This window comes from Xenopus laevis, chromosome 6L (genome assembly GCF_017654675.1).
Source record: "Xenopus laevis strain J_2021 chromosome 6L, Xenopus_laevis_v10.1, whole genome shotgun sequence".
Taxonomy (NCBI): Eukaryota; Metazoa; Chordata; class Amphibia; order Anura; family Pipidae; genus Xenopus; species Xenopus laevis.
In genome coordinates, this window is record NC_054381.1 from 56676438 (window position 1) to 56697141 (window position 20704).

The window sequence follows — 20704 nt, forward strand, 5'->3', positions numbered from 1 at the left end:
CCACATTAAAAGTACAAATATTATGTGTTCCATAAGTGTTACATAGGTCTAATTTTTTCTCTGATGTTGGTATATACACAGCCTAACGGCTCTTACATATGAGTGTTTACTCATGTTCCCATGCTTTTATATGCATTCCACCACAAGGGAACTCATGAGTTAGTGATACCATTTCTTTCCACTTAGTGCTCAACATGGAACCACTGAATGCAGGTGGAACACAACTTTCTTCATTCAGCAATTACTTTGCAGTGAATCTAGCTATTGGAAAGACTAGCCTCTGTTAATTCAAATATTCCATTTCAGTGGAACAGTCACTAATGGGGAGAACATGAAAAAACGCTTGAGTGTAAGAGCCCTAAGGAGTGCTTACTAGGATACTGAAGCTTTTTAAAAAAAATCATCAGTCCACGAGTAAAGCTGAAGATGAAAAAAATGTATGTGGTGCTCTATTTAGTACTTGCACCACTTGTAGAATTATGTATATATAACCAAATATTTCCAAAATACACTTACAAGTCTTAGCAACGTGCAATCAGTGAAGTCTCAATAAAACTTTACAATGATTGCACATTGCGGGGACTGGTTGAATGCCATTAGGAAAAGTCTGGTTACATGTTTTCTAGAAAAAAAATGAACACTGCTCTTCAGGAAAATGTGACCACAATGGGGCTGTTGGAAATAAACTGGCAGCTTGGACTGGCAATAGGATATAATCCTTTTATGGGTGTAGACTGTTGTCAGACATCACCTTCACCTCATATTATGCAACCATCACCTTCTTTAAGTGCCCATTCCGAAGACCAATTCATTTTTGCTTTTTTAATGCTATAAAAAACCAAAACATAATATTACAAATTCCCAATAAACTACAGAATGCATTCAAGTACATAAGTTAGCAAAATATGGGTGCATGGATGGGGTACAGGAATGGCATTTTATATACAGGTATCGGACAGCTTATCCAGAATGCTCGGGACCTGGGTCTTTACGGATAACGGATCTTTCTGTAATTTGGATATTTCTAGATTAACTCTACTAAAAAATCATGTAAACATGAAATAAACCCAATAGACTGGTTTTGCTTCTAATAAGAATCAATTATATTTTAGTTTGGAGCAAGTACAAGGCACTGTTTTATTATTATAGAGAAAAGGGAAATATTTAAAAAATTGGATTATTTGAATATAATGGAGTCTATGGGAGACAGCCTTTCCGTAATTCTGATCTTTCTGGATAATGGGTTTCCAGATAACAGATCCCATACCGGTACTAGTAAGCTGTTTAATACAGGGTCAGTTATGAAAATAAAGTACATCATTCAGAGATTGCCCAGCCTACAACTCTCCTGTTGTTGTTCAAATACAACTAATAGAATTACACTGGGCTATAAAAAGAAAGGTGGAAGCTGCAGTCATTCTCACTTGAAAGGCTGCAAGTCGCACACCCCTGAGAAATATACTGCAAATATCTCAGAATCTCAGTTGGTCCTTGCTACGTTTATCTCTTTTCTGCCCAGTGTTGCCCTGTGATTTTGGAGGGGCAGGGCAAATTCCCCTCTCTGTTTTACGCTCTGTTACTAACATAGAGCTGTGTTGCAGCATTTCAGTCGTGCCAGACTCGTGTTTCAGTTCAGACGAAAGGGTTAATACTTCCCCCTCCTTTCTTTGTCTCCAACTCTGCCCTCATCGGTCTCCACATTCCAAGCCAAGGGGGGAAAAAAGTACCCCGGCCGCATTACCCACGGCGGATCATTCCGCCGCAAAGCCCTCCAATCCGCACAATGAGCAGGAATGGATCTCTTCTCCGCCCAAACTGTTCGGTCGCTTGTTAAACCTGACATTGTAAAACTTTTTACTGCAATATTCCAAAACGGCCCTGTGTCCTGATTGTCTGTGACAACTGGCGCTTCACCGCCATCATCAAAATACTCTTCCGTGCATACACAACCATCAATAAAAAGGGTGGTGAACTGCGGATTTATGTTCACTAGACACATATATCCGCCAAATCCTTGCGAACGTATACGTGGAAGTCGCACGACATAATGTAGATAGTATTACAATAAACACTTTTAGTTTTCCGCAGTTCCTTAAACAACAGTTTAGGTAGGGCACTCGCTCTTATGAAGAACTATTTCTTTCTAAATCACTCCGCCCACACCCCGGTTACGAGACGTGTTTCGTACTGTGCGCTGAAGCTCGCGGAAGGATATCCACACGCGTATGTTATGCGACCCGTATAAAATGAAGGTGTGCGGCGCCATTTTAAGCCTGTATGTCGCGTTTCTAGGGAAGGGGAGTGGTGTGCATTTGTTCATGGCTTGCATCTGAAAGGGGTCACAAATAAAAGCGGGGAAAAGTAAATCAACGCTCTTGCCACCACACCCCGTCCGCCTTTAGGTGGGACATCATTCGGGAGCTGCAATATCTGGAGGCGGTGTAGGAGACGGCCAGTATCGGGCGAAACACGGCGACGGCCGGAACCGGGGGACATCGAGCCGACGGTAAGATGCCGCAGATGACCTGATTTTTTTTTTCCTGCGTCCTTGTTGCAATCTTATTGTTACTAAAGCCATCAGATGAATTGGCGCTGCTGGGAGTTGTGGTTATGCAACAGCTGGGGAGACAGGATTTATCTTAACGTGCTGCTCTGTGTATTGAACTTGTAGTGGTGCATCGAGCATTAGTGCACGTTGTGGTTTAGTGTGTGCGGGCGGGGAGTTCCAATCTTATGAAGGGAACGATTGTGCGGCCGTCTGGTCTGCTGGGGTAACGTGGTTCCGAGTTGTGGAATAGGGACTGGGGCGGAAGTTGTTTGTGTGGGTCCGGCATTAATAATGTCCCCTAACTGCTCTGCACAATATCGTCCTGTCCTTCATTCTCGTATTATAATGTGTCTAAGCATTGCCCTTCTCATCTGTTCCTATTGTTTGTCTACTGCCCACTCGCTTTTATTTCCCTCGAACTTTTTTGTTCCGAACTAGTATTTGCCTTGAGACTTGTGCTTGCCTAATTCTTCCGCCATTGTCATATACACATAGTGTAAATCCATGTCCTCTGTTCGAGCAGCCAGTATGGGAATGTGTACACTGTATTTACTGTTTCTCTGATGGAGCAGTGAAATATGACACTCCTGAAACTTTTTTTTTTTCTCCACTCCCTGTCTTGGCCTAGGGTGAGGCTCAGTCAATCCACTATGTTCATCATCCCCTTCCGCTTATAACCAGTGTTTTGTTTTGCAGCAGAGGGCTCTACTATTGCTCCATGTTGTTCAACTATATCCACTATGAGAACTTCTCTTGTACAATAAATCCCAATGGAAAGCTTGTACATGTTAAATGGTTTGATTTAAATGTAAGCATAACTGTAATATTGTGCTATAAAGTTAAGCAAACTCTTATAATGTAAGAAGCCAATGGCAGAGGAAGTGCAGTTGCAGTTTCCTACTAGTGGCTAATGCCAGAAAGCAGCAGCGCTGGTGCATTTGTGTTGCTATACAAATATTTTTTTAGCCCAAAAGGTGGTGGTTTGGCAATTCCATGTTAGTGGGAGGTGCCTTTTGCGCCACAAACATCTGGCCATGTTCCTTAAGTAGGTGTGTAGTATGAGCTGATGTGGTTTTAGTTCCGATTACTTTCAAGGGTGGTCATGAATGTTTATTTTTCCCATTCTTCCCCCCCCCCCCCCATAAGTGTGCAGACATTGAATAGACTAGTAAGGAATGTGATCTTTGGGAGGAAATGTTCTCCTATTTGAGAACACAGGACTTTTGTGTCTTGGCTACTAGCGGGCAATCCAGGCACATCTCTAACTGAATTTATATTTATTTTCCCACATTTTAAACCACAGCTTTCTATTGAAAGGTGACAAAGGAAATTGGGCAGGTGCAGCTTCTATTCCATGTTTTAGCTAAAGCTGAAAAAGTAGCATACATGGAGTAGTGTTGGGAGTTTTACCCACCATTACTGCCTGTGTGTATCGTAATTCCAGCATATGCAGCAGGCAAATGATTACATAAAACATATTCATTCTTTATTTTAATACTAGTATAGTATAGACCACATGTATGTTAGAGCAAGTATTGCTAACTAGCCTATTTAAAAGTCAGAAATGGTGGTCTCTTGTGCGTTTCCTCAAATTAAGCAAAGCCAGAATGTGGTAGGCAGGATACTCAGCTGGTCGGTTGGTTTTTGCTTTGGGAAGAATTTCCATGAGCCTACAACTGTTACATAAACATGCCATTGTGCATTGGGAAGTGGCCCATTAAACGTGGAGACTGCTGAGCACAACTACAAGTATCATCAGTCAAATGCCTTGTGTTCCAGTGGCTCCTGGGTTTACTTCAGTCTGCAAGGAGTGTGTATCTTCTCCCTGTAAAGTGTATTTCTCTGGTAATTTCCTCCCATCTCCAATACAGGCCGATTAATTGGCTCCTCACCAGAGAGGTTGTATGGTATCTTCTATAGACGGTCAAGCTTTACTGGAGCAGGCACTTGGGATGTGTATGGTCTCTAAATAACTGGAATATGTTGGCCCTCTCTAAAGCAAGTGGTTTGTAGCGAACTGGCAAGAACAGAGACTTCATTGTTAACTGTGGGAACAGAATTACCAGGTGTTGGGAAAGCCTTATGAAACAGTGCTTGCCTTGGCAGTGTCCCGGTAAATAGCTAATACAAGTGACCGACTATACTTTCTATGTGAGCACAAAAAGTACATTTCTATACAGTCATACCTACATTAATGCACTAACTCAACTTATTATTTTTTTAACTAAAGCTAAGCTGCTAGTACCTTCTTGGGCAGATTAAAAAGTTCAAATGAAACATTGTGGTGTGTATTTAGCCATAGTTTCTAAGCAAGTTGCTTGAATTTGTCTTTTGGCCCAACTCCTGGAAGAAACTAGCCTTTGAAGTGTTTACAGGCAAATTCATTCCATGTGTGTTTGGGAGGAGCGAGGGGGGGTCTTTGGTCTGTAGATTTGTGTTACTGTCTCAGTGGCATAATACTTAAACTGTTTAACTCCTTTGTATTTCAGAAAAGGACTTGTGTGGGCAGGTATGAAACTCCTTTACTTGCTCCTGGGAATGTATGCCTGGTTGTTTACTTTAACTTGAAACTGAGATTAAACACGCAATAGCTCCTAATACCCTAGTTTTTTTTTTTTAGTTTTTTTTAAATGCTGCCGATTTAGTTGGCAGCCTTAACTCTTCCTTGACTAGAAGGACTTGCCTGTGGGGTTTAAACATGCATTAATTGGTCTTGACTACAGTGCATTGATCTGCAGCCTGCCATGTGTATCAAAGTCCTGAGGATGATTTACATGACTAGTATTGCCTATAAAATAGAAGTGACTTCTGTAGTTAAAATGACACACACAATCTCATGTTAGAACTCAAATTCTTTAAATAACCTTGAAATTATTCTAAGGGTATATTGATGTGATTGACAATAGTAGTCACACAGCAATCCATTGCAGACAGTATATGCTACTATGTTATAAAATGACAAAGTATGATTTAATACAGTAAGATCTGCTTGTTTGGAGAGACTAGCAAACTACTGAATTTTCACCTACTTTGGTTTTACACGGTTGTGGCCCAAACCAAGATTGTCTTGTGCCAATAGTTGGCTCACACTGAGGCCTATGCAAACATGTCTCCAAGCAGCCCCATAATGGTTCAAGAAGCAACTGTCCTGGTCAAAAAGACTGCTTTGTTGGTAGGCGATGGCTCCCTATATAAACGGCCTCTTGCATCTATTTTTTTTTTTTTTTTTTCCCACAGCTTCTGTGAATGTATTTGAGCTTAAAGGGATACTGTCATGGGGAAAAAATTTTTCTTTCAAAATGAATCAGTTAATGGTGCTGCTCCAGCAGAATTCTGCACTGAAATCCATTTCTCTAAAGAGCACACATATTTTTTTTTTTATATATATATTCAATTTTGAAATCTGACATGAGGCTAGACATTTTGTCAATTTCCCAGTGCACTGGATTTCAGTGCAGAATTATACTGGAGCAGCACTATTTACTAATTCATTTTGAAAAATGACAGTATCCCTTTAAGCCTGTGGGAACCTCTGTGCATTTCAGGTAGCATGGCAATCACTTTCCGGTTACACTAGTACACTGCTACCCAGTTTTATTTTACCTGTGAGCCACATTCAAATGTAAAAAAAAGCACCTGCTTTGAGGCCACTGGGAGCAACATCTTGCTTGCCACTGGTTGTGGTAGCTGTAGTGCATGTTTTTAGATTGCATTTTCAGGCAACATAAGTGCAAATTATATATTTTGTACTGGAGCTAGAGGGTGAACCTACAACATACCCCTGTATTGTTTTTGGCTTTTTACTTAATCTACAGCATATGTGACAACGGTGGGAAGACTATTGCAGTACAGAATTAGGGCTACTAAGCAAATCAAAAATAGTTTTTTTTGTAGTTGTGCCATAGACTATGTTGCTCATTACCATCTAAAGTAGGCATATTTTGCACTTTTAGTCTCTTCTCACTGTTTTCTATTGTCTGTGCCACCAACATGTCTATTGTCTCAACCCCCACTGGGTTTTGTTGGAACCGAATAATCTTCTAATTGTCTCTTGCTTTGTTTTGTCACTATTTTCCTTTTTATCTGTTTGCATTAAGAATATCATTGTGGCCAAGCTGTATGCAGTGACCGCCCCACCAAACATTTTCCTTCAAATACAAGCTGACCACTCAATACCTTAAGAGTTTGTATTAATCAGCTGTTTGGTAAATGGTGCTGCAACTGTCCAGCAGTTTTCGAAGGTCCTTCTTATGATGGCATACTCCATGGACGTGCACCAAGCCATTTAGTAGTTGCAGGGTGTGCCCATATCAAGATAATTGCAACATTTACATATGAATTGGGGTATTTGTGTATATAAAGACATGATGTTAAATAGTGACCATGTAGTGCAGATGTCCAACAAAGGGAACCCAGTAACTTGCTCAGCCAAGCTTAATTTACATCTTGTGAATTAGAAAAACTGTTAAATGCTTGTAAGTTAAGCAGCAAATTACCCTTTTATTGCAGTTAATTTATGAAATCGGTCTCCAAAATTGCACTTGGCCAAGAAATGAGGTTGTACCTTTGCAATAGGTTTATTTTACTGAAAATTAGGAGTTGAAAATCCAATGAATGCTATAGTAATTTTTTTACCAGGGATTTCAAAGCTACTCAGATGGAGCTGCTGTATATACACTTGGTTGAGGGGCTGGAGGGTGCCTTACTACTCATCTATTGGTAGATTTGGGGCACTTAAAATAGTTTACCTTGAACAGTCACAATGTAGTGGGAGTCTTATCCGAACAGGTGACAAGTCTTAAAAAGCATATGTCTGCACTGTGGTGCCAATGTTACTTCCCCGTCCAGAAAGCAGAATTTGTCACATTTATGGGATCTGTTTTCCTTTTCTCTGTAAAAACTGTACCCTGTAATTGATCCTAAAACAGTTACGTAAACCTTATTGGTAGCAAAACAATCTTTGGTAGGTTTAAGTTATGGGCAACCAAACTACTGAACCTTTCCTTATCCTGGACATCCTACCCCATCTCAGCAGTATAGGTGGCAAAAGGCTCTTATGAAGTGTAAGACTATCTGATGATATTCTTTGCAAAATGTAGAGTGCCAGCATTAAATGTTTAAAATACGGTGCCATGCTTTTTGATGTCTATACAAAGCTATACCTGGGCATGTCTTCTGAGATCTTTCATTTACTAGACACCTTCAGACCATATTCTGACTAAAGGCAGCCATACAGGTGCTAGATGTTAATCAAATTTGAAAATCTAATTTGGCCCTGGACCCGTTTGGATGAAGACTGCATTGCTGATTAGTCCTCAACCTGTCTGCATCAGGGGCAAGGAATCCAATATTGGCCATGTTAGCTTGGGCATATCTGGGGGGATCTTTTGGTAACCTCTCCAAATGATGAGTGTATGGCTACCTCATGGCTGTTGGCAGACTTCTCCAGAGTAATTTGATGTCTGAAACAGTTGCATAATTGTGTGGCTGTAATCTCTGTATGAGCTGTTTAGCAGCCTTTCTGCAGTGTATATGTCTTTGCACACTGAATACATTGCTCTTCTGCTAGGGCTTTATGGGGCAATACATTATCAAAGAGCACATCCCGTTTGCTGGTCACACATGGAAAAGCACAAAAGTCACTTGCCATCTGTCTATTTTAATGGAAAATATATTTTTATTATACAGGCACTCTTAGCCCGGGAGTTGCTGGTTAGGTTTTTGGGTAGAGAAGCACTAGTAGCAGTCACCTTTCCTTTCCACGTAATGTAGGAGCTGGCAATGACAACTCTGGGCACTACTCAAATGTTGCAGTGGGGAAAGTAATGACACATGGCCTGGACCCATTCAAGCCAACCGCAACATGCAAACACTTTTTTTGGATATCTATATATGAAAGCTGCCAATGTTAAATAGTTACATAGTTAAATTGGGTTGAAAAAAGACAAAGTCCATCAAGTTCAATCCCTCCAAATGAAAACCCAGCATCCATAAACACACCCCTCTACTTTCACATAAATTTATATACCTATACTAACTATAGAGTTTGCTCACTGCAGCAATAAAATTGGGCTTGACCTGTAATTTGTCTCCTCTATTGGTGCCATTTTATACATTGGCTTGATTGATTTTATTGAACTGATCAAATGTAACTCCCTGCTTATGTAATCCAGTTTTTAGTTGTTTGAAATGGGCTGAAGCCTCAACAGTTAAAAATGTTACACTGCTATGGGATCCATTATCCTGAAATTTGAGAAACTCGTTACAGAAGTGAGGAAAGTGGTCTTCAACCAAAATGTCATTGGGGCACAAGCAGTTGGCTTTGCTTATGTATACACTGCTTGTGTTAAAAAGCAGGTATACTGCCCCTTTAAATTATCTTGAGCTGGCTATAGCCAGATACCATTATACAAAACAAAGGTGTTTATGATCTTTGAACTGTGGAGTGTCAATGACCTTTTTCGTACCAGGGTAATTGGTTGTTCAGTTAAAAGATTTATATTGGCTAATAAGATCTCTGCATGTATTGCCTATCTGATATCCTGGGAGTGTCGCTATTTGTCTGACATAATTTTCATACAATTGCTCGGTTAATGGCCTGAGCATTGTGTGTTTTGTTCTTTGCTACTTTATATTCTGAGTTGTTAAGTTGCAGGTTGGAAGATTGGCACAGACTATCACTCCTCTGACAGGCTACAATCTGCACTTCTATGGGCTGCTTTAGCCTATTCCTTTTTACCAAGATATTGCTTGTATATAGTGCAGTGTACGGCATTCTCTCATATAAACTGAAAACCATTGAATATGCTTGTGCAGTCTTTTCCACAAGCTTTAAACTGTTTAATGAATGTGATTAACTTGCTCAACTGGATGTGCTGCCTAACTTGTCAGATACCTATAAACACACAGTGCACCCTCAACTAGTCTTTGTAATTAACCTGAGCAGTACAGCTACTGAAGCCTCTGAAACTCGGGACCACAAGAAATTTGTTTTTATTTCTGCATTTGTTATATTGCTTCCAAAATGTACAGGTTGGTCATCTAGTTTCTGATCAAACTGCTGTTGTTGTTCTTGTGGTGTGTGTGTGTGTGTGTGTGTGTGTGTGTGTATATATATGTTTTATGATCTAAAAGTTCCAAGGGCAAGTACTAATAAATCACGTGTAGTCTCTGTAAAGTGTTGTATAAATGTTGGTGCTGTGAAAGAATATGCTCTTGCCATTGGGGCTTTCTCAAGTTCTTTTAGTGTGGAAATGGGTATAGCCATGCATGTCCCTAATACAGGTATGGGACCTGTTATCTGCAAAAACCCCAGGTCCCAAGCATTGTGGATAACTGCTTTACATAATTTGGATCTTCATATCTGGTTTACTAGAAAATTGTATAAAAATTAAACTTGATAGGCTGGCTTTGCTTCTAAGTATTCATTATATCTTAGTTTGGATAAAGTACAAGGTACTGTTTATTATTATTATTATTATTATTATTATTATTATTATTATTATTATTATTATTAATATGGAGAAAAATAAAAATACATTTTTAAAATGTTATTTAGTTTAAATAAGTCTATGGTCGAGTTCCACTCTGTCATTTGGCGCTTTCTTGATAACTTGGTTTGGCATTTGTGAGTGTTTGCCTTGGGCATGATTGGTGCAGTTTGACCTATTTTTTTTTTTTTTTTCTAAGCTTGTCAGGAACACGTTGTGTGCCATAAGACTGGTATTGAGCAGTGTTTACCGGGAAGATGCTTATGCTGGAAGTTTTTAAGAATTTAAACAAAACCATTATCCTTTAAAGCTACCTTAAGCCTTTACATGGTTTTTCACAGTTCTATTTGTAATGTAATAACGGAAGGAAGAAGTTAGATTAGGAAATGCAGCAAATCTTTCGATCACCTTTCGAGCTTCATGTACTGTTAGAAATGGACCTCTGAGTTAGAATAAAAGCACTGGAGAGAAGCAGTGCTCAGTGTTCTGAATAACTCATTATCTGCATAGTTGTAATACTGTAAGTGGGGAACTCCTATGGAAATGCTTAGTACATATGAAGAGAAAAGCATGATTATACTTTACCTGTCCACTTGTTCTTTACCCTGTAACTGTTTTTCTGAAAATAATCATGCTTTATGACTGGCAAGAAGCTTTGTCCCACCACTATGTTTTAGTATCATTTGAAAAATATTTTTGACACCTTATTACTTCTTGGTTTACCCCTGTTGCACGAGACTAATTGTGCAGCTTTTTGACAAAGTATCATTGCGACATGGTGGTCTTGTTGTTTTTTATGCATGTTTTTACATACGTTTAGCATTTCCCTGCTAAACCTTACTTTCAATAGTTAAGCTGTCTTCATTCTGCTGATGTGGGAAATTACTACTTTTGTTTTACATAACTGTCCTTTTCTTTCATTTCAGGCTTGTAATCCGCAACCTGGTTCTTTGGAAACGGTTGAAAAATGGCAACTCAAGGTAAAATCACTGTTGTTTTTACAATGTTTTGTATAGTACATGTAAATCTGAGGTTGTTTTTAGCCAGTGACTAGTGTCAATTCTTAGATTCCCATTAAGTGGTATGGTGCAAATGCCACACTTGAAATGGCCATAACAGTTGACCAGATCCCTCCCCAGTGAATGGTCTTAACTAATAGTTCTCTGGGCCGTCACTCACGCAGCCATGGATCTGTACAGATTCATATCTTTGTGCCATATCAGACTGTTATAGTTTCTGTGGTTAAGGGAAAGCTAAGCAAATAAAAGTGTTTTACGTTTGGGTTTTTTTTGTGATTTGACACTAAATTTTAAAACTTTCTGTAGCAGATCTAATGGAGCTGGACATGGCCATGGAGCCAGACCGAAAGGCAGCAGTGAGCCACTGGCAGCAGCAGTCTTACCTGGATTCTGGGATTCATTCTGGAGCAACCACCACAGCACCATCTTTGAGTGGCAAAGGAAACCCAGAGGATGAAGATGTGGATACCAACCAAGTTTTGTATGAGTGGGAGCAGGGCTTCTCTCAGTCCTTCACTCAAGATCAAGTGGCTGGTAAGAGCTGGGCCGTAAGCTTTTATGTTTAGGTTAGTAGACTGTAAATGGAACCCTAATATTTGGGCTTTTGTTTCAAAAAGATATTGATGGCCAGTATGCCATGACAAGAGCCCAGCGAGTTCGTGCTGCAATGTTTCCAGAAACCCTTGATGAAGGCATGCAGATTCCATCCACACAATTTGACTCTGCACACCCAACAAATGTGCAACGTTTAGCAGAGCCTTCCCAGATGCTCAAACACGCTGTGGTCAACTTGATCAATTACCAGGATGATGCTGAATTGGCCACTCGAGCAATCCCCGAGCTGACGAAACTGCTTAATGACGAGGACCAGGTATGAAGGAAGGCTTAATGATGCAGAGTTTCCGGTTACCTTTAGACAGCTGTTAAAAAAGCAAAACTTAAAATATTCTGGTTGCCAGTGACTTTGGTTAAGATGAGAAGTTTTACTCTTTCTATTAACACAATTCTTATGACATTCAGTCCCCTAGATTTATTGATTCTGGTAGAATGCCAAATAGTAGTTTCTTTAGGTAAAGTTTTAGCTAACATGTTCCAGATTTGTTAATTAGTAGCCTTTCCATTTTCTTGTCAGAAACATTGTGTGGTTTGTTGTAGGTTTTAGCCTTCCTTGCAGTACTTGACTGACACAGCAACTCTGAAAATAAATGGAATTTATTTGTGATTGATTTGGAACTGTTTATTTTCTTAGGTTGTAGTTAACAAGGCTGCTGTAATGGTTCACCAGCTGTCAAAGAAGGAAGCCTCACGCCATGCTATAATGCGCTCACCACAGATGGTGTCTGCTATAGTTCGTACAATGCAGAACACAAATGATGTAGAGACTGCACGATGCACTGCGGGAACACTTCACAACCTTTCTCACCATCGTGAAGGCTTGTTGGCCATATTTAAATCTGGAGGCATTCCTGCTCTAGTTAAAATGCTTGGGTATGTAATGATCTGTATTCTGAATGTCACTAGAAATGGAGGACTGCAGTTTTAATATCCTGGTGAAGTTAATGCCTTTCACTTCGCTGTCATAAATTGGCTGCTCTATTGACACTTATGTGCCACCCATGGAAGTATTTAACCACCAGCCCAGTGGTTGGATGCCTTTGGCTAGTTTGTAACAAAGCTGGGTATGGCTTAGCGGGGCTTAGTAGAAAATAGTGCAGTCCTTAACTAGTGATGCAAACATGTATAAAAGTAATGTCAGCATCTTGGTGTTTTTGACTTTTTTTTTTTTTTCTCTCATTTACAGCTCACCAGTTGACTCTGTACTATTCTATGCCATCACAACACTGCACAATCTACTTCTCCATCAAGAAGGAGCAAAAATGGCTGTACGTCTGGCTGGTGGCTTGCAGAAAATGGTTGCCCTTCTCAATAAAACTAATGTCAAGTTTTTGGCAATTACAACAGACTGTCTTCAAATATTGGCCTATGGAAATCAAGAAAGCAAGGTTTGTAAATTGTGCTGCGGACTAACTCTAGATATCATTTGAAAGCTGGTGATTCGGAAGAAAAAGGCAAATTCAAAAACTAAAGAGAAAATGAAAACCAATTTCAGTATGTTAAAGAGTGGCTAAATTACTAAGTAACCTTTTAAGTCAATTTAAAGGTGAGCCCCCTTTAAAGGGGTGGTTCAGCTTTAAGGTAACTTGTTATAGAATGGCCAATTCTAAGCAACTTTTCAATTGGTTTTCATTATTTTTTAGTTAATTGCCTTTTCCTTCTAACTCTCTAAAGCTTTATTACTTACTAATTACTTCGCTGACCCCTTCAAAAAAGCAAATGCTCTGTAAGGCTAAACATTGTTGTTGCTACTTTTTATTACTCATTTTTCTATTCAGGCCTCTCCTATACATATTCCAGTCTTATTCAAATCAGTGCATGGTTGCTAGGGTAATTGGGACCCTAGCTCACAGATTGCTTAAAATAAACCAATTGCCCTCTCACATTATCTGAAAGGTGTAACACCCCTTTAAGACTGCACAATATTGTCCCATCATAAGCTTATTTTCGTGCCTACAGGAAAATGCATTCAAATATGATTGTTAGGCATTTTTCATTTTGTTTTTGCCTTAGTTGATAATTCTTGCAAGTGGGGGACCACAAGCGTTGGTAAATATCATGAGGACTTACAGTTATGAGAAACTTCTGTGGACCACAAGTCGGGTGCTTAAGGTGCTATCCGTGTGCTCTAGCAACAAGCCTGCTATAGTTGAAGCTGGTAAGTTTAACTTTTTATCAATTTGGTCTTCACTGCATCCTGTAATCTCTTCCACAACATCTATGCTGCCGCTATAGGTTTGAATTAGAAATCTACAACTCAACTCTTGTTTTCTTCAGCGCAGTTTACAATCTGCAGCCATGTATTGGTTCAAAAGTATCTACAGACTGTTAGAGTATTCATTTTCTTCTGTTTGGCTTTCTAGGTGGAATGCAAGCTTTAGGACTCCATCTCACAGACTCAAGCCAACGTTTGGTTCAGAATTGTCTTTGGACACTAAGAAACCTTTCAGATGCAGCAACTAAACAGGTAGGTAATGTTTTCTTTAACACTTGTGTTTAAAAGTTTAGTGTCATGTTACTTAAGGTCTGTTTAATTTTAGGAGGGAATGGAAGGTCTTCTTGGAACCCTGGTTCAGCTTCTTGGATCAGATGACATTAATGTTGTAACTTGTGCAGCTGGTATATTGTCCAACCTCACCTGCAACAACTACAAAAACAAAATGATGGTTTGTCAAGTTGGAGGCATTGAAGCACTTGTTCGCACAGTTCTACGTGCTGGAGATAGAGAAGACATTACTGAACCTGCAATTTGTGCTCTGCGTCACCTTACCAGCAGGCACCAGGAAGCAGAGATGGCTCAAAATGCAGTACGTCTCCATTATGGACTTCCAGTGGTGGTGAAACTCTTGCACCCGCCTTCACACTGGCCTTTGATAAAGGTAAGTGACTAGGTCTGTGTGGCCATCCTCTAGCTCACTCTTAAAAGTTCAATCTTGTATGCTAGGTAGTTTTTAAGTGGACTGACTTTGGACTCAATACGTACTGCATATACTGTAGTGGTGCTCACTGTCCCAAGTCACAGATGCTTCTCTTGGCCTACACTTTGCTTCTTAGGATAATGCTGCCTTCATAAATGGTCTTAACCAAAACTGCCATCATGTGATATGTGCAAGTTATGTTGGTAGTGCTGTTTCTGAAGCAACTTGCCTGTGGTGCTATTTGGTTACTGTATTTTGGCAAGAATGTCTGACATCAGGCATCCGTCAAGACTTTGACTAATGGATTTGTATTTTAAGAATTGCCCCTAAAGTAGGGCTACAAAATAACTAGAAAATTCAGGGTCATTGTCTAGAAAATCTAGCTAGAATTGCTGCATAGTGTAAGCTCAGTAGTACTCCTGATATAATATTTTACTTGCAATAACCCATTTGGGGAAATGTATTGCTTTGTACAGTATTCACAGGGATGTCGTGATTAAGCTCAGTGGTTTGGATTTGTAATACTGCAACTGTTAAAGCCCAAAATAGCTTAGTCTTAAACATTAGGCCTGAATTACCAAGAAATGTCATTAAAGCATTAACCCCCCATTACCCGCTCAAATGTTTATGCCAGGACTTGCTGTAACAGTAGCCATTTAAGGGATAGCTTCATTCCAAATATTTTTCACTTCTATTTCCTAATTTACCTGAGTCTCTCTAGTTGCCTTTGTTTTTTGGCAGTTTTTTAATGTTGCAACTTTAGATTACTTGATAGATTTATTACGTTCAGCCCTGCTGAGCACAAATAAAGTTTTATCTGCTATGCCTGATGCAATGTTTGCTATAAATGAATGTAGCAAAGGGTAACCATTCAGTGGCTGAATTACTGAGCTGCCATCCTGAAACAATAGAGGAACACTGGTGAAATAGAAAGCAATTTAGTCGTTATTTCTGATATATGATCTGAAAACTGAACTCTAGAAAGTGTTTGGAAGTTGAACTTGGTTTGTCTCCCATGTGCCAAGTAACCTTGTTTACACCATCTCAGCTGATGTATTTATTTTATTTTTACCTTTGTTTTTAGGCTACTGTTGGCTTGATCCGCAATCTTGCCCTTTGTCCAGCCAATCATGCTCCACTGCGTGAACAGGGTGCCATTCCCCGACTTGTTCAGTTGCTTGTTCGTGCACACCAGGACACACAGAGGCGCACTTCAATGGGTGGAACACAACAGCAGTTTGTGGTACGACATAATTCTGTGAAAGTTTGGCCGTACTTTATAAGAGATCTGCTTACCATTGTTCCTTACCAGTTCTACTTTCTATTTCCAGGAGGGTGTCCGCATGGAGGAGATTGTTGAAGGCTGCACAGGTGCTCTTCACATTTTGGCTCGTGACATCCACAACCGAATTGTAATCAGAGGTCTTAACACCATTCCATTATTTGTGCAGGTAAGTATTTCTGATTGAGCCTGTTCACGTCAAAATGAGGATTTATTACAGGTATGGGACCGGTTATCCAGACCTGCAGTTTGTCATTTGGATCTTCATACTCCATTTCATCAAATACAATAGGCTGGTTTTGCTTCCAATAAGGATTAATTATATCTTGGTTTATATCAAGTACATGTTCTGTTGGAGAAAAGTCCTTTTTAAAAATTTTGATAAATGGAGTCTATGGGAGACTACCTTTCTGAAATTCTGAGCTTTCTGGATAACTGGTTTCCAGATAACTAATCCCATAGCTGTAGTATATTTAAAGGGGAGTTTGGGGTAAAATGTATCTACTTGGTATTTCTCCTCTGTGTATGGCATTACTAATTGCAGTGCCACTCGTTCTCTAATATTTTGCTCACATTGCACAAGTTTACAATGTGTCCCACTAAGTGATAAAACGTCTCTTGTAGTTGCTGTACTCGCCTATTGAAAATATCCAAAGAGTGGCAGCAGGTGTGCTGTGTGAGCTGGCGCAAGACAAAGAGGCTGCTGAAGCTATTGAAGCTGAAGGTGCAACTGCTCCTCTTACTGAGCTGCTTCACTCTAGAAATGAAGGTGTTGGTAAGTTTCTGAAGTTCACTACCATTGAGAATCTTTGCTTTTAATAATCTCAGTCAGTTTGTCAAATGTTTAACCAGTCTTGAGATAAATCTGTGCTGTGCCTTCTCTCAATCCCAACAAAGGCTGCAAAAAAGTGCCTTAGGACAGGAGATAAAATACCTCAACGGTCTGTAATGGAGTGACTGATGGCACCTTAACATTGAATCCTAGTTCAAGCTACTCATATAGGGGCCAAAATTATACGGAAAGTATAGTCGGCTATAGAAAATGACCATCTGGTTAATCCAATTGGATCATGCAGAATTAACTGGAGTTCTCCCTTATCAAAAGCTTAGATATTTGTTGCAGAGCCCCTGGGTATTTAACAAGAGATGTAACAAATTTTGCCTTTGATTTTCTAGCAACTTATGCAGCTGCTGTTCTGTTCCGTATGTCTGAGGACAAACCCCAGGACTACAAGAAGCGTCTGTCAGTTGAGTTGACCAGCTCTCTCTTCAGGACCGAGCCAATGCCATGGAATGAGGTCAGAACCAAAAACTTTATGTACATATTAAGCTTTAATAGAATTCAGAGGACTTCCATGGTAAATGGGGCTTACACTTTAGCCAATGCATGTCTTTGTCTGACTTTTGTTTAGCTCTTACTCTACCACCCAAAGCTGCAACACTACTTTTAAATCTGCATCTAGCATAGATAACTTGTCATAAAGCCTCTTGCTGCAAGGACACAAACGGGTATATTAACATTGGCTACAAAGAAACTAAGATGTACTAAACATTGGAGATGTCACCAGCGAAGTTGCCCACAGTAACCAATCAGCAATTTGATTGTTTTCTAATAAATATACACCTACATTTGTAGGAGACTGCAAAACTGTTCCTTTTGCTTGTCTATAGTGTGTAAATAAAAAAAAATAAATTACTTTTTCAGGCTGCAGACCTGGGTCTTGATATTGGTGCCCAAGGCGAACCTCTTGGCTACAGACAGGATGGTAAGTTGTGATTTGTGTTAATTGACATGACTTGTCCCACTACAGACGGCTGCCATCTTTGTCTGGATGTTTGTTGACCGCATAGTCTTGGCTCCCTCAACAATTTAGTTTTAGAAAAAGCTGCTTAACATATATCCCTAGTCAAATATTGCTTCAATATAAAATAGTCATGAGGTTTTAGTTTGTGAGGTGCTAACCTGTAAGGTCTTTAGAGCAGATTTTCTTTGAATGCGAGTCACAACTCTTAATGTGCGTGTGTAATGCTAGTAGCACTTGTACTGAATGCTTTCTATTTCTGATCTAGATTCAAGCTACCGATCTTTCCATGCTGCTGGCTATGGTCAGGATGCAATGGGTATGGACTCCATGATGGATCATGACATGGGAGGTCACCACCCAGGGGCAGACTATCCAGTTGATGGACTTCCTGATTTGAGTCATGCCCAAGATCTTATGGATGGACTTCCTCCAGGTGATAGCAACCAACTGGCCTGGTTTGACACTGACTTGTAAATATCTACTTTTTTGGTAAGTCTTTGTAAGCAAACCTTGTATTTTGTGTTATGCATCGAACACAACTTGTCAGACCCTCACACCCCAACAACTGTCTTCAATACTCTCACTCCAAATCCCTCCTGTGGCCCAAACACCCTACACTTTCTTTTGAGATTGTGGCATATTGTGCAATTCCTAATGTTCTTTCTCATAGTAGTTGGCACTTGGTTTACTGCAAAATGGCTTTTACACAGTGACTAGCTATTTTACAGATTTTCTACAATCGACGTGTTACTGTAAAACCCTTGGTTATTTCCTACTACTTTGTGGATTAGAGAATAAATATATTATACTTACATTATTCTTTATAAGCTAATTTATTTTTCTTCTCTCCTTAGTTATTGTCCAGATGAATCTGCATTGTGATTGGCCTGTAGTTTGCTGAGAGGGCAGGAGGGGGGCTGGTAATCTCAGAAAGTGCCTGACACACTAACCAAGCTGAGTTTCCTATGGGAACAACGGAAGAAAACTTTGTTCTGGTCCTTTATTTGGTCAGAGGAACAAAACCAATGGATTTTGGAAGTGACTCACATCAAGAATGCACAAGAATAGTTTTGCAAGCTGGAACTGATCAGAAACACTAGCCTTGCTTATTTTAAATTTTATTTTTTATTTTTTTTCCTTTTTTTATCTGTATGGTACCAACCTCGCTTGCTTTCTTTAGTATCCAGATTTCTTTTCCTTTCTAAGGTAACCCAAGTCTCTGTAGCGTTCAGTTAGTGCATAATGCTAAGGCAGTTTTCTCATTTTTAAGGATCAAGTGTAGAACACTAAATCATAATCATTTATTGTATCCTGAAGTGGAACATTGTGTAGCTTTTTTTCTTTTTTTTTTTTTTTCTTTTTGTATAAAAATAGAAATGGTCCAAATAGTTTTTCTTTTTAATATGCTCAGTCTGATCATTTTTTGATCAAAGCTTTTATCTGGAATGTCTGGGAAGGGGCCAGTAAGAATCTCGACTTATTTGGAACCTGTAATGGACATTTTACCAGTTGCCTTTTATCCCAAAGTTATTGTACTGAAGCCACAGATGCTTAATGAAAATCACATTATAATATAGCTCCGAAGAATTAAAGTGGACTTTTAATGCATTCTGTGTCATGTTCTTTTAAAAAGGCCACATGGAATGGGTTTCTGTCTTATGGAGCCAACTTCAATGTTTGTAAATGTCATGAACAAAGTAAACTTATTTTTAAACTTGGATGTGTGTTAAATGGAGTGTCTCAAAGGTGTTTATCCCTTCTCACTTTTTGGTTTGGGCTTTTAGCTTTTACTACTGGCCAATGTATTTGTTCATTCCCAGATAAATCAGATCTGTGTAAGGTTAATGTAGCTAAAGGTTCCTTTCTCTGTAATGGCTCCATCACATGGAAACTGAAACACCTCCTGCATGTGACTGTTCCACATCATTGGGGATCTTGAGTAACTGGCTGAGCTGCAGTGTTAGGCAAGTATTGGGGTTCTTATCACTCGGCTGGGGATACTTATTGGCATCAATGGCAGCCTACCTTGTGCATAAAATCCAAGTACTCTGTGCAAGCCATTTACATCAGGAACTAGTCGCTTTTTTTTTTTTTTTCCCTTTAAGACAAACGGAAGCCTTTTATGTGAGGAATTGTCCTCATCATCATACTGACATTGCTATTAAATATATAAATGTAACCCTTCCATACACCTGTCCTACATCACTCCTATTCTCTAAAGCAGCAGGAGCATTCACCAATAACTGCTGCTTACCCTACATCACATTTTACCCATGAGCCATATTCAGATTTAAAAAGTTTTAGAGCAACACCAGCATGATGAACTTTCCTGGGCTCTGATTGGCTGTTTGATAGACCCTCCAAGCCAGGAACTGAAAAATAAGCGCCTGCTTTGAGGCCACTTGGAACAAAATCCAAGGAGTTGGTGAGAAACACGTGCTACTGGTTGGGGATCACTGACCTACACAGTGACTTTGATTCCAGTGTGTAAATAATGAGGCCAAACTTGGAAGGGTGGGACATGGCCAGCGTTGAAAAACAAACCTTTGTTTTCATATATCAATCTGAAAAAAACAAGTTGGAACACCACCAGCATGAAAAGTTCCTGGGCATGTCAAATATGGATGTGCAACTTACTTGCTGCTTTCAAGGTTAAACCTCCAAAACATGGTTGCCCCTTTTATTGGCTGCCACTGGGATCACCAGACTATAGCTGAAAGGGTGGGAGCTACAACATGGAGCTGGCCCTTGTTTGCTATGTGGTAAGAGACCGTAGGAAGGAGCTTCTTATCCCAAAGAGCTTACAGTCTAAGCGAGTGGCAAACACATACAGGCACAAATTGAAGGGCAAAAGTGCTTAATCCCTTGAGTGAGTGTTGGAATTACAGGTGAGGAGCAGTGAAATAGAAAGGTTTAAGGCAGGGGTCCCCAACCTTTTTTACTCGTGAGCCACATTTAAATCTAAAAAAGAGTTGGAGAGCAACACAAACTTGAAAAAGTCCATGTGGATGTTAAACAAGAGCTGTG

The 20704-nt window shown here is 39.7% G+C and overlaps 1 protein-coding gene across 2 annotated transcripts; it reads left to right on the top strand.

Annotated features, from left to right (window-relative positions):
• The first annotated feature begins 2257 nt into the window (after window positions 1-2257).
• Window positions 2258-19395, top strand: ctnnb1.L (catenin beta 1 L homeolog). Of its 2 annotated transcripts, none has more exons than XM_018266400.2 (16): window positions 2258-2506; window positions 10965-11018; window positions 11367-11591; window positions 11675-11928; window positions 12307-12545; window positions 12859-13060; window positions 13686-13830; window positions 14036-14139; window positions 14213-14551; window positions 15675-15833; window positions 15922-16041; window positions 16497-16647; window positions 17049-17170; window positions 17578-17638; window positions 17943-18166; window positions 18532-19395. In XM_018266400.2, exons 2-15 carry the CDS (start codon window positions 11006-11008, stop codon window positions 18149-18151), a joined length of 2343 nt encoding a protein of 780 aa, XP_018121889.1. In that variant the 5' UTR covers window positions 2258-2506; window positions 10965-11005; the 3' UTR covers window positions 18152-18166; window positions 18532-19395.
• The last annotated feature ends 1309 nt before the right edge of the window (window positions 19396-20704 follow it).

Coding starts and splice junctions, on each gene's coding strand:
- ctnnb1.L (XM_018266400.2), top strand. Junction 15,834..15,921: donor GAACACAACAGCAGTTTGTG/GTACGACATAAT, acceptor TTCTATTTCCAG/GAGGGTGTCCGCATGGAGGA. Junction 16,042..16,496: donor CCATTCCATTATTTGTGCAG/GTAAGTATTTCT, acceptor CGTCTCTTGTAG/TTGCTGTACTCGCCTATTGA.